The sequence below is a fragment of the Mixophyes fleayi genome, chromosome 1, assembly GCF_038048845.1.
Source record: "Mixophyes fleayi isolate aMixFle1 chromosome 1, aMixFle1.hap1, whole genome shotgun sequence".
Classification (NCBI taxonomy): Eukaryota; Metazoa; Chordata; class Amphibia; order Anura; family Limnodynastidae; genus Mixophyes; species Mixophyes fleayi.
In genome coordinates, this window is record NC_134402.1 from 59,437,099 (window position 1) to 59,451,291 (window position 14,193).

Consider the following 14,193-nt stretch of genomic DNA (forward strand, 5'->3'; position numbering starts at 1 on the left):
TGAAGGCAGCAAACTCCTTCCGTGTCAGTGATAATGACAGCCGTCGGTGTAGAGATGGAGCCAGTATCAGTATGACTGGTTGAATTACACCTCTATGGACTTTGTGGGTTATACCTGTGACAGAGACACATTTTCATATTAAAGCAACTTGTTTTTTAAGTTCAGTAATATTTCCCATTATTGTATATGTGTAAACTTTAATTGATATTTATATTTTGGCAATGCATTCAAAATGTGTAAATTAACGAAATCATTAGTTCTAAAAAAAAAAGTGCCCATTTTAAAATAAACCTAAAACTACAGTCATGGTTTCTTTCTGATTAGGTTCCTGTTCAATTTCCCTAATGAGCTGACAATCTCCGGCTTCTCTCGTCATAGTAGAGCATGATTCTCTGGAGGGAGAGGGGTGTTTTTATCTGAAGAAGATTGGTCATGTCCTCAGAAATGACGCACACATTTTAAAATAGACCAGCAGCTAATCTGACCAGAGGATAAAAGCAAAATATATACAATGTGTAGCTTTCTTCTAAATACAGCAATATTATTAATATACTTAAATGACTGCAAAGTAACTGATACTAAATAAAGGAAAGCATCGGTTAAATAAAGTGGTAATTTCAAGCTAAGTTCAACACTGTGATCAAGGATTTCATATTTGACTCCTATCCATTAGCCAGGGAGTCATTCTCTACTATGAAGAGAATGTGCACTCATAGATACATACTTTTGCCACTAGGTGGCATTAGTAAGTGAAGTCAGTGATACTCCGACTCCCCAGTCATGTCCTTCAGAATGAATAATTAACTAATTACTGCAGGAGCATGGCAGGCATATAAAGGCAGATTGCTGTCATCAGACGGACCGTACATCAGATATAAATAAGATGATGGCCTACATGTGACGCTGGCTGGAGGTTTATGGAGAGCTGCGGGTCCCTATGATGATCTGTACTGTAGTTGTACTAAATAACCAAGCTGAAAGCATACAGATAATTGGGCGGGGGCGGGAAAAAATGGGTCTAGGGATGACCCCAAAATGTTGCTGTTTGTAGTATGTATTTGATCTCTGCAATGTCTCCTCCTATCTGTTCATCATGCAGGACATCCGCCAGGTGAAAACTCCAGAAGACTTAGAAACTTTCATGCTGAAACATGGGGAAAACATCGTAGACACACTAGGAGCTGAAGTAGACAGACTTGAAAAAGAATTGAAGGTAAGCCCAACTAGGGATATACACAGAAGCTCTGTAAGGTAATAGAGCTAGTAAAATGTAGGATGTCCTCCCTGGAAGCACACTACATATATATATCTTTTTGCTATTAGTATTGGAAATGTATTTTAAAAGTAATATTTCTAGTAAGATTCATTTTGCAGAGCTTGTGCAGTTTTTAAGTTTGTGACTATGTCTGGGCAGTGCTTAATTAACTCCATTTCTCATCTTAACGATCCGTTCCCATCCAAAGAAAAAATAAACCTCAATTTTTATTTATAAGGCACAGTTGTGTCCATTCACTACAGGTCACTTGACCTGGACTATGAAAGACAGCAGTTAGATGGAAGAAAGACAAACTGTTCCCATTAGTGCACATTACCTAGAAAATACACTGTATTAGAAGTTGCTAAGCACAACTGATAAAACTGACTTTAATGTTCTTTGATAATGTGACCTATCGCCAACCTCCAGACTTACAGAACACCAGACTAAATGAACCGGTTCTGTTTTTTTTTTTTTTTTTTTGTATTTTTGACATCCAGCTCTATGTTTCTGTAACAGCCTTTGCAGTTGCTAATTTATAGTGGCTAATTTCCTCACTATTCAGTGTGTCGGCTCCCTGGAGAGCCTATTTCTAGTTTTGTGTTTATGTGTTTGATCATGCAGCGCTCACACAGTAGTTGAAGAAACCTACAGTATTTAGGAAGCCCTCTCTCTGCATTTTTAGAACCTCTTTGCTAACTTCGCAAAACAGGAGTCTGTCCTTTCTCTGTAATCACATCTATACTGGAAAGTATCATGTACAACGCAATTGGGGACTAAGTAAATAAAAAAAAGTGCCAACAGCCTTATAAAAAAAAATATTAAATAAATCCTTATGATCATCATCATCACCATTTATTTATATAGCGCCACTAATTCCGCAGCGCTGTACAGAGAACTCGCTCACATCAGTCCCTGCCCCATAGGACTTAGTCTAAATTCCCTAACATGCACACACGGACACACACACACAGATTAGAGTCAATTTGTTAGCAGCCAATTAACCTACCAGTATGTTTTTGGAGTGTGGGAGGAAACCGGAGCACCCGGAGGAAACCCACGCAAACACGGGGAGAACATATAAATGATGTTTATCAACAAATTAATCTGTAAACAGTAACAAAAAAAAATAATGTTTTAATTATATTTATTAAAAAAGTTGCAATACGTTAAAAAGACTCTGCAGTTTTTCATTATGCTAGAAATACCATACTTATGAGACCAAAGTAAAATAATATATCGCACATAAATAAGTGCTGGTGTGTCTATGTATGTATGTATGTATGTATGTATTGTCATTTCCTGATGGATGACATCATGATCATCTATATGGTGCCAGAGAATTCCGTTACCCCTGGTAGTACACAATCCTTTCTTCTTATTAATTGCGCTAGTCTCACATTTTAGTAGTGGAAACTTAACTTTACCGTGAATATTGATGCATTTTCTGTTTTCTATGCATAACATCACATATCTAATTAAGCACAATCCATTAGATGAATACATAATTTGTTACAGAAACAAGTACCAATGTTATCATCACACTTACATTTGTCCTTCTAGGACACTTTGTAAAACACATGAAGGTGTGACTATTGGGTCTTCTTCCACACTGTGTGTTGTCATGATGCATCTGCTTTCAAGCATCAATATTTCAGAATCCAATGCCAGCTACACCACTGAGAGTAATGAGTGAGCCAAAGACACATTTTGCCTTCACTATTCAATGCTATTACAATAACATCCACTCATGGGATTCAAACAATTTATAATCTATTTCCTTTGTGACCTAAATTTGTAATATCCCATCTAACTGCATTATAAAATGAGGTCCTTTTAAAGAAATGCCAGATTATCATATTCACCTCTTGCCATGATCCAACATTTAATAAATGGTTTTAGGAGGCTCACATAATTAATTTGCTGGTCTGCCATTGAACAGAATAATAGATCATGTTTTGGCATAACGATAATTAAAGAATAATTAGGATTACTACTGCAGTGCTTTATAGTTTTTTGTAATATGGATTTTTTAAAAAAATATGAATACTGTAAAAACGTTTATCAATGTGCATGGCCTTAAAGTTTTACCTTTGGGGATAAAGGTAAATGTTGCATTAATCCCATATTTTTATTTGTGGAATACATATTTCCAACCGGTTTGATAAAATATTTCTATAATAAAGAAGGGCTTGACCTGTCACTCCAATCTATTCCCAACCCCCAGAATAAGTAGAATTACACGCTTCCTATACTAAGTGTGTGGTGTGATTATTGGACAGTGCCAATTCAGTCTGTGTGAACAGCTATTAATGTGAGCCTGACCTTGATTGGATGCTAATCTTTGCTTCTTTCAGCATATCCACTCTGCCCTTTCCCCAGTGGTAGCAGAATAACTATTTCCTTTACGTTGAAGAGGGTGATAAAGATTTTAATCTTAGAATGTTCCTGTGTTACAAGGGTTGTACTATCTGGAAACATATGTGGATTAGCAAGCTAATATATAAAGATTTATTAATGCGTTTTGTCTTATAGACTCCCCAATGATCCTATTTGTTTACTTATTTATAAAATGCAAGTGATGTAATGTAATAATCATGTCCAGACCTCATCCAGAGAATATCTGTTGATGCATGTACTGAAGAGATGAGTTCTGTCACATTGAGTTTTGCATCATTAAATGTGGTACATATACAGTACATGATGAGGACTGCACCAGTAATCAGCACAGGCTGAGCATGTGCCTGGCCAAATCAATATAACAATGTGGAATGCTCGAATGAAGCAGCAAACTGTACAATGTGGACTAAGGGCCACATCTATAGTCAGTCCAGATAGAAGGTGCAGTATGGCACCTAGGCAAAGCATGTTGGCCAAATTTAAAATGTGTGGACAGATATAGTTGTGTAGCTGAATTGTAAATCACGGTGTAATTATAAAGCTGCTCAGTATTTGTGTGCTAAAGCAGGGTTTTCCCTACATGCAAAAACAAAATTGCATCTGCACCCTTTGCATTACATCATGGTTTGTCCGGTTGCAGTATACACCCTTTAGCTGGATTTGCATCTTACTCTTAATGAGCCCTTAAATATCCCTCTAATACGGAGGTAATGTGGAGAATACTTTGCTTGAATAAGAAATTCAGTATATTGACCCTTTCAGAATCTAGTTGCAGAGTTTGAGAGAACCAAACATTTTCTTTTCTTGCTCGTAATGAGGAGATGTAGGATACTAGAAGAATGCGAGAGGCTCTTGTACGGTTTTCTATCCTGTTTTTGAGTGCCCAGGGCACATGCCTTTTTAGGACTCAGAAAAGCCCATCACTCACTGACTGGACGGAGGAGAACCAGTCAGTTTCTGATTCATATGTCCATAATTAAAGCTTCAGTGCGATCTATGCACGTTATGTCGTGGTGTCTGTTAACAAATTGCACGTTTTTTCCCTTGTTACAGTGAGTGTCATTGTAGATTTGTAGGTCATCCACAAACCCATAAAGTCTATATACTTTAAATGCCACTTTGGTGTGATCTAAAGCTTCCTATTACCATACAAAAGGTGCCGCTGGAAAGTCCAGAATAGGTAGGAAACGAGATATTAGGGACCTCAGAAGTAGAAGACAGTTAAAGTCCCTTTGTGGTGGAGGAAAAGTCTGTGGTCTCTTCAGTGAATCAGGGAACGTCGCTGTAAATGTAACCTCTCCGTCCCCTTTATCTCCATAAAATAATTTCTTCAGTGCAAAACTACATGTACTTGTGTAACTCAGCCACACCTGGTAAGGACCGCCCTTGAACCCTCTAACTATTCCTATTGGTGGATGCAGACTTCTGGTCTTCAGCAGATGCTGCTATCTTGACCTGCACACCAATGCACTTCTTTGAGAATCTAGAAACACACTTCTTAAAGTAGGCACATGACATAACAAAACAAGAAGTCAATCACAAATCACCAGCGTACATAGTATACAGACAGGGACATGACTAACCTAGAATAGCCCATGTAGCTGCTTTGGTGCCCGGTGATGAGTATCCATCTGTTCTTATCAAGAATAGGTAGCCGCATTTAGCACCCAGTCGTGTAAGTACATAGTCTGTGCATTAAGTAGGCTGTTTATGGGGTAATGACTATTCCTTTAATTGCTTATATTACTTCTACTGGAGCAAATGCATTTTTAATAATTGTTTATGCTTGGGAATCAGACTGGTGTGGATTTATTACTATTTGGTTCTACTTCTGTAAGTATGTCTTTATAAAGGAATATGTGAGCCCCTAATGACAGAGGTGCACAGCAGCCACATTTAGTATGGTCAGGAGAGAGCCTGCTGGCAACAGATGCTCAGCCGTCTGCTTCTCCATAACATCAGTGTACAAACAGCACAGAAAGGGATGAGGAAGAGCTTCCAGTATTAATTATGACCATTAAGCATCACTTATGCACTAAACAGATTGAGTCGTTGTATACAGTTCTGCAGGCAGGGGGCCTCCCACCTCCAACATATCTCTTATAACGTCTCTTGTATAATCATTATCTATGGTAAAGACCACTTTTCTATCACAGATGACAGAGTAATGTGACCGGGATGCAAATGTTTTCATTTGTGTCATTAATTACATCTCCTCTTTGTTACAGCAATGCAATCCTGAGGTTCGACATGTTGACTTGGAAATTTTATAGGAGCGGAAAACATTTCTATTCATACAATTTCTAGAGGAAGAGAAAAGGAGACTGTACGAGAAGCTTCATTTTATTTTTCAGTGTGCATGATCCATGACTAAATTGTAAATGAGTGCATATTGCACTGCAATGCAAATGCTTTGCATAATAAGTCATGTTTACAAGAGCATCTTACAGTCCATTGTTGTAAAATTATTTGCAGTTCTTTTTTTGTGCAGGATAAAATACAGCTAATATTATTTATTTGTAAAACTGCTTCACTGAAGTAAACCACATTGTTTTATTCCATTTGCTTGCACAAAATGTTCCTTTATTATTTTTTTTTATTTTTGTTATTTTTTTGTTGTTGAAAGCTTGAGATAAGAAACCGACCCTTTGCACTCCTGCAAATGAGGCCATTCCTTGAATTTATTTTATGCTCATTGTATAGAATTGATTTTGATGAATTCATTATTCTTGATGTCATGGATAAAATGTTCTTTTTAATAATTTTTTTTTCCTTCAGTGTAACAAGTTTGCTATCCTAATTCTAGGATTGGGGATAACAGAACTAAGCTGGTGTTTGAAATAAACATGTAGATCAGTGATGGGCAACATGTGGCCCTCGAGTCTACACCTGCGGCCCCCAGCTTCGTCCAGCGTTATTGTTATAGCTTGTAACATTTGTGTAAACTGCCTGCTCATAGGGCATTACAGATAGGCATCTATTATTAAATGTATTGTTTTAACTTATTACTAAAATTAAAGGTAATGTGCGGCTCTTTAAAGGTTAGAGGGCTGCATCAGGTTGTCCGTTACTGATGTATATCTACACTACGTGATGGAAGTGACCTCAAACGTTTTCCAGTTATTGAAGATGATGATAGAACATGTTTCTAACCCGTGCCTGTTCTTTATTTGCTAAATCTTCTACTATTGGAAATAGTGGTAATGTTAAAGGATGATACATGGCTTTTAATGTTGGGAAATTAAATCTTTGAACAGCACAAAATAAAAATCGCTTCTGGGCCAGGTGGTGATTGTGGCTTGTTGGTGGGCTCGTGCACACCTATACATTATTAGTGTGCTTTTCAGCAGCTCACTGATACCTGGAAAGTGTATTAAACACAGGTGGATGGTTGGTTGTGGACTAATTACCACCGTTGAGTTCTAAACTTTTAGCGCCGCATTTCAGATATTAGAACACAGAACGTTTCTTGTGCTTTTATGCCGGCTACAAGTACTGTAGATTGTGTTGGAAAATGATTATTTTATTGAATTTTTGCCAATTTCCTTAGTGCATTTGTGTGTGAAGGAGCCCTGTTGGCAGTTTAACAGTAATCTTGTCTAGAATACATCAGACGCTCAGTATCACTTCCTCCGTTCAAGTCCTCTCATTACATTATATTTTACTATATTTTTCATGTCAACTTTCTAAAATCTCATGCACTACCCAAATGTTTAAAAGGCATTTTTCCTGCTTCAACAATCATTTTCAGGACTGCTTTTGATCCATCAGTTTATGCTTCATCTCTATTTAACCTGGGTCTCCATTGATACTTTCTGTACTTGGGTGTTTGAGCACTGATCTCGCATCTCTAACCTTGGCCTATATTTCTTAGATTGTTTTCTCTCCTACAGCTTTAACATAGACGTTGATATGCACTTTCTCTTTCTAATTTTACACCTAGGAAATTCTATTTTTTAATTTGTTGATAAAGACATTTAATGCTTTGATGTCTCAATATTAATTTGTAAAATATATATTCTCATGGGATAGTACATTTCTCTTTGAACTGTATCAGTGACCTTTTTTTTTTAATTTGTATATAATCCACTATGTACAGAGGAAAGTATAATAACGCTGACAGGACTTACATTTAAGTATACCATTTGTCTTTTTTCTTAAATTAACAATAGCTATATAATGATCACCTTAATTGATCATCTTTCTCCACATACTAGAATGTCTGCTCAACCTGTCTCCTTCTCTTTATATAGATGGTCAAAGACCTTTTAGGGGCACCAGGCAACATATATGTGTGTACTACAGACCAAACACCCAATACAATGCGTTGTGATCTTAGCAACTGAACTGCAGCAGTATGTCCTAGATTCTGTGCATTGTATCGTCTTTAGTGGACTAAAAGGAGACTTTTTCTATGTTTCATTTGGATACCAAACATTCGCTATTAGTGAGGAACTGAGACCAGAGGAGGACGAGAGATAATAACTGAAGACTTTAAAACATTTCTAGAAGAAGTATTTTTTGATGGGTTGTTCAGTCAAATGATGTGAAATCATAGAGACAGATCCGCTTTAATCTGCTGCTGGTATAGATATTGATTAGTGCAATTTCAGTAGTTGAATTCAAAGCCACTTACAGTTGCATAGAAGATATCACATATTACATCCTAATATTGGCCTTCTTGCAGCAAAGGAGCAGGATGCTTGTACTGTTTGTGCCACACAGACCACATCATTATAGTATAGTTGCCTGTGATCATACTCACATAATCACATGAGATGGAATATGATCACAGATGAGTATACAGCAGCATTTAATAACGGGAAATCACGTATACTGCAAAGAGCACTTTGATTCTGATGGCATTGCCCTGTTATATGGACATTGGTTCGGGAAAGAGAACTTGCCTATATGGATGTGTGTTGTAGCTTACGTTATTGTGCTGAAATACTGTAATGCATATGACATACTTCTGATTCAGGAACTGAGATGTCAAACTTTATTTTTTATGATTTGTTGACTTGTGTATTTACATGGACAGTACCAGAGTTTTAGAGGAAAAAAAACTTTCAAGAAAAATAAAACTATTTAAAATGACTACTGGCTTCTTAACTGCATCTCATCTCCAGCCATGACGGACTGATGATACTTAGGGGACTAAAGCTATTACATGCGAGAGTGCACATTTTGTAAGATGGTGCATGGCTAAAGGTTCTATTATTTGACCACATTCTATATGTCAGATGGGTTGTAAGCGTGCAGCCAAAAATGAGCACACATGGTGTAGTCCAATCCTTGAATCAAGTTCTGTGCCAAAACTTTGAGTTGAACATTCAACCATGTGATTTGAAACTCTGATCCAATACAAGTTGAAACTAAAAAAAATGATTACTTACGTACATTGCTGAAAGGTGCCAATCTCTACTAAAACCATAGCCGTTGTGCATTTACCATCATTAGCAAATTTGAACTATACAGATAAAAGCAAATCCCTTATTGGTTGCTTTAGATTTTGGCAAGGAAGCAGCCAGTTCACATTTAAAAAACAATATGGTGCTGACATTTACAATAAACCTCTGTGGTTTTGGGAACAAAAGTGCAGCATAGATTTTTGTAAGACTGTGGTAATTACGTGGTACCCATGTGAGTGTCTGTGTGATTGAAATGGTTTTGTATTACCTGGTGGTGCTGTAACACTTAGTTCATGGTCCAATATCTATGCAGTAAGTTCTGCAGTCAACTCACCAAGTGGAGAGACAAGGCTTCCCCTGCACAGTACACAATGTATTATGGCTATGTGAAAGATGCAGTTGGATGACAACATTAATTAGTTTATTTTAATTTTGCTAATTGATCGGTAGATTTCTATTCACAAATGTAATTCTCCAGTTCCAATTAAAGTTCAGCTCAACACCACAAAACATTCATAGTCTCAGAAATAGTATAGATTTATATTCTACTTCCTTTGCGTCTTTTCCTTTAATCCAGTTGACTAACCTCTAACCACAGATCATTTACCCTGCTGATTCTATAATGTAACACCACTGCCTTCTACCCCTCAATGGCACCTGCTGAATACCGAAGATGGATTATGCCCTACATCAATAATACTTATATTTACCTACGATTAAACTTGAATGACTATAAAATCCTGTTTCTATAAATGATTATAAAACCAAAATGTAAAAACGAACGAATTCTTAATTATCAGTTCAAGATGCATAAATTTTCCTTATTATATCTAATACAAAGATACATTTATGGCCTTTAGATCAGTGGTTAAATGTTCTTAAGCAATTAAAATCTACACATTTTACTGATTGAGCGTTGGTGCACTTAGATGAGGTTAAACATATGACCCGTTGGTCCTGTAAGCTCCCAGTCTCCCGCACAGTCTGTGTAGTATACATAGATTCTAATTAAAGTCTATTAAATTTAAAATGAGCGCCTTTTCATTAATGCTTCAAATCCTCTGCATAATTACGAATTCAAAGTTCAATACAGTTTACAATTGTTACTTTTCTTGGTATGTATCAACGTAGTCCGTCAAAAGGTAAATATCTCCACTCAATGGTTTCAATATTAATAGTCTATTATACAGTGTCTGGGGTGATGGAATAATCATGGGTTCACTTTATTCTTGGAATCTCTTACAAATTAATCAGTGTTCTATCTAGAAGGTGAGTTAAAGGACAGTTCAATATTTACTGATTAATGGAGAGGTAGGTTATTTACTTCCACACTAAATATAGCAATAAACATGGAAGTATCATTCAGGGGTTACAGAAGTTGAATCTTAGTAAATCTTTATGAACTTCTCTCATGTATCTGTATGTCTTGTGGTTTGTTTTGACTAACTGTTTATTGAAATGCAACACTTAACTGATTGTGTGTTTATGTATCTCTTATCTTTATCCTGTGTCCTTCACGATCTTTCAGCTACTCAGTCTGTCTGCACTCTGTTGAAAAGTAGAATTGTCGACAGGTATTTCTTTTTTTTCTTTTTTCATGATACGCTTTAACTTTTTCTTCACCTACAACTGTTTCCTTCCTTCCTGCCTCACGCCAGCACACCCGTCTACCTGTCTCTCACTCTTGGCTCCACACATTCATCTCCTTCTACTCCCAACTGACACTTTCTGGCTGCCCCCATTCTAAGCGCCCTCCTCACGAGATTTGCCAACAGAAGCCTCTAAATAACATCGCTCATTTGCAAACAAGCCCATAAATCTCAGCATTTCACTTTGCATTCAGACAGACCAATCCTGCAATGCAGTCTGCTTCCAAACCTTATTTATTTTATTGAATTGCCCTAGTGGCACTAGATGTATATTGTTATAGTCTGCAGCTTTCTGCATATCCTGCCAATATTTACTAAGCATCATGTAACAATGCTCTGCAGTGGTACCACCCTCAAGGAATGATCATCTGGAGGAATTCTGTATTTTATGGTGTAGGATGATGTCTGGTGCTTCATAGCAAACAACATTGATATGGAGAACCTGCAGTACACAGCCATACACATGGTCATGGTAATCAATCCAAGATTGCCATTTTTTCAAATTTAAATACAAACACTAGTGCAGTTATAGAAGAAAACCAGGAATATTATTCAAGATTAAGCTCTCCCATCTAGCAAAGGTGTAGGGGTCCCAAACCAGAGAATATGTCTGCATGGTACTCACTGTTGCTGGAGCCCTGTCTGCATTAGTCTACAGGTCAAAGCAACTGGAACATTTTGCTTCTGAACAGATCTGTGGTTATTGTGTCAGGGAACCTGATTGGATAAGTGGGTGGTGTAGGTCTTTGGACAGAATTCTTGTGAATTTACCACTTAGCCTGAATATTTCCTTTTAAATAAATTCCCATATGCTCATATTCACAGTGGGTGGGACTGATATAAATGATTACACTGCCTTGAAAAGTAAATCATAATATATATGTGCTCTATAAATAAAGATTAATAATTCACATTTAAGGAGGCTACAATGTAGGGAAAAATTCACACCACATTCAAATATTGTTGTTTAATGTATATATGTCAGAAAAAAAGGAACCTTGGTATTGGCTTAGAAATGTAATTTGTTTTTAGACAAACATGGTACTATTAGCCCGTCTTTATTTGGCTATTTTTATACCACTTAGCACTGGTAAAGACATGGGCCAACAACTTATTTGCTATTGTATTTCTGCAATGGAGATATTTTACTAATGTCCCAATATAAAATTATGTCAGGAATCTTTATGTAGTCCTTGTGACTCTGGAAAACCCTCCTGAGTCTTTACATGCAATTTTGGACTCGGGGAAAAGCCATCTAGCGCATAAACACACTGTGTATGATGAAGGATGCAGGGCGGCTTGGAAGGAGATATATATCGTAACCTGGGTAATGAAGCTGAGCCAGTATTGCTAGGGCACACTAGTACCGGTGTTCTAAAAGAAGTTAATTCTGCACCTAAAAACAATCACTTAATTTAGCAACCGTTTAATAATGGGCACAATTACGATGGTAGTGTTGGCACGAGTGGTGAGTTGGTGACCTGGGCCATTGATGGAAAGAGCATTGTTAGTAAAGTGATCCCTTCAAACAGTTCCTTACACTCAGCCAAGTAAAAACAAGCTCAACAGCCTGTCCTGGGCAGTGGAGGGACTGCTTCTGGTTAATAGCGGTTAGGGCAATTGCCAAAAGGATATAATAGGAGTGGAGTTTAAGGCAGAGACCCCTCATTCAGATGGGAGAGACAGCACTGAGTAGCAGTTAAGAATACAATTAGGGTTGACTCCTTGTTCTTGGGGTTGTCCTGTACTTGGATATGCTGAGCTCTGACATGGTTGTTGACTCTTGGATACTCTGCTGAATACACTTGACACTATCTGCCATCAAGATACTCTCAGCACTCTGGATCCACCCTGGGTACTAGATATACTGGACCTTAGAAGCTCTCTCCACAGTGGGACACAGCCAGACTGCTCTTCCCTGTCTTCTGTGCTCTCTCTACAGGCTGCTTCTAACAGAACCGCAGGCTCCTAGTACAGTCTTAGGTCATCCAGAGCGGATCCTGGACTGCATGACCCTCTTTGCACTGCCTGCGCCTGCACTGCGGCTCCCTTGTTCCAGTAAGAGGCGGGAGTTACACTTATTACGTTTTTAACATTTGTTTTAATTCGAAGGTATGTCTAAGTTGGTTGTTATTAGTATACAGTTTAAATGTAAACCCAGTATTTATACATATAGCCAAAGCACAGGTTCTGAATTCAGAAATGGTTATACAGGACCAATATATAAAAAAAAATTGTGTATATATTTATATATATATTATAATTTAAATCGTTTGGTACAGGACATTTCTGAACAGCCTACAGTACAATAAAGCAAAATGTAAAATGTGTAAGGGAACTGGACATGTGTTGGACTTGGCCGCAGCTGTTTCCCTTTTGCCCCTGCCGTGACGCCCAGAAATATGGCAAGAGCAGCCGTTGACCTTCTGCATTTATCAGCCAATTAAATTGCCATCACTGTAGCACGCACAGAAAAACTAGCTATTTTATATTACTTTATCACTTGACAATACTATTCAACCCTACTGGGGTAGCTGTATCAAACCTTCTAAAAATGAAAAGTGGAGTGTTGCCAATAGTAACCAATCACAGTCTAGATATCATTCATCTCGTACAGTCTATGGGCTATGAGTAACACCTCCACTTTTCATTTTTGAAGGTTTGATAAATCCACCACATTGACCTTTTCTTATGCTTAGGTAAAAGTAGACAGGTCCAACTGTGTTTGATTCCACATGCGGCAATGGGGGGCCTATTAGCCCAGGGGCCTCCCATCCTTTAATCCGGCCCTGGGTGGAGTGAAGGTGTTTCTACAGAAATATACGCCATTGCCACAAGCAATAAAGGGTACTCCAATGCCCCCTTTAAAATGGGTACACCAAGTATTATTTTAATGTAAAAAACAACAAAAACTTTCATTTAAAGGAAGGGATGGTAGGAGGTTGGACAAGCCCATTTTGTGGTTTGCATTGGATACATAAATAGTCTCAAATGTATGGGGGAGGATACATGTTACAGCCTAAAGTGGTCTGGACTCTCGTCTTGAGTGCTGAATGGCCCAATCTTTTCATATTAGGATAATGATCCAGTTACTCGGAGTTCATATTGAGTGGCAGGATCATCCTGTGAGTCATCACATTTAGGGTTTATGTGATACGTGAGTTGGAAGGGTGAGATATTAGAACGCTAATATCCTTTGTGCTAATCTGTGTTTTATATATATTATACAAAAACCCAAAATCCAATCCAATCAATACACAATAAATAAAAACAAAATGGGGCATATAAAATATTTTCACAAAGGCTTCGGAGAACTGATTTAATGTGAGATTCATGTAGTGAAATTAGTAGAAAAAATCTGAAAATGTAAAGACCAAAATAACATTTAATAGTTACTGTTGTGAGTGCCGAAAGCAGTCTTCCACACTCCTCGCCTCTTAATACAGGCATTATATAAACCTTGACTGTTACTTTTAGA

The 14,193-nt window shown here is 37.5% G+C and overlaps 1 protein-coding gene across 1 annotated transcript in view; it reads left to right on the plus strand.

Annotated features, from left to right (window-relative positions):
- Window positions 1-7,591, plus strand: part of SLC30A9 (solute carrier family 30 member 9) — a 60,813-nt gene extending 53,222 nt beyond the window's left edge. The window contains exons 17-18 of the mRNA XM_075195054.1: window positions 1,100-1,213; window positions 5,884-7,591. Coding sequence (XP_075051155.1) covers window positions 1,100-1,213; window positions 5,884-5,928 — 159 coding nt within the window. The 3' untranslated portion in view covers window positions 5,929-7,591. The remainder of the gene's footprint in view (window positions 1-1,099; window positions 1,214-5,883) is intronic.
- Window positions 7,592-14,193: the final 6,602 nt, after the last annotated feature.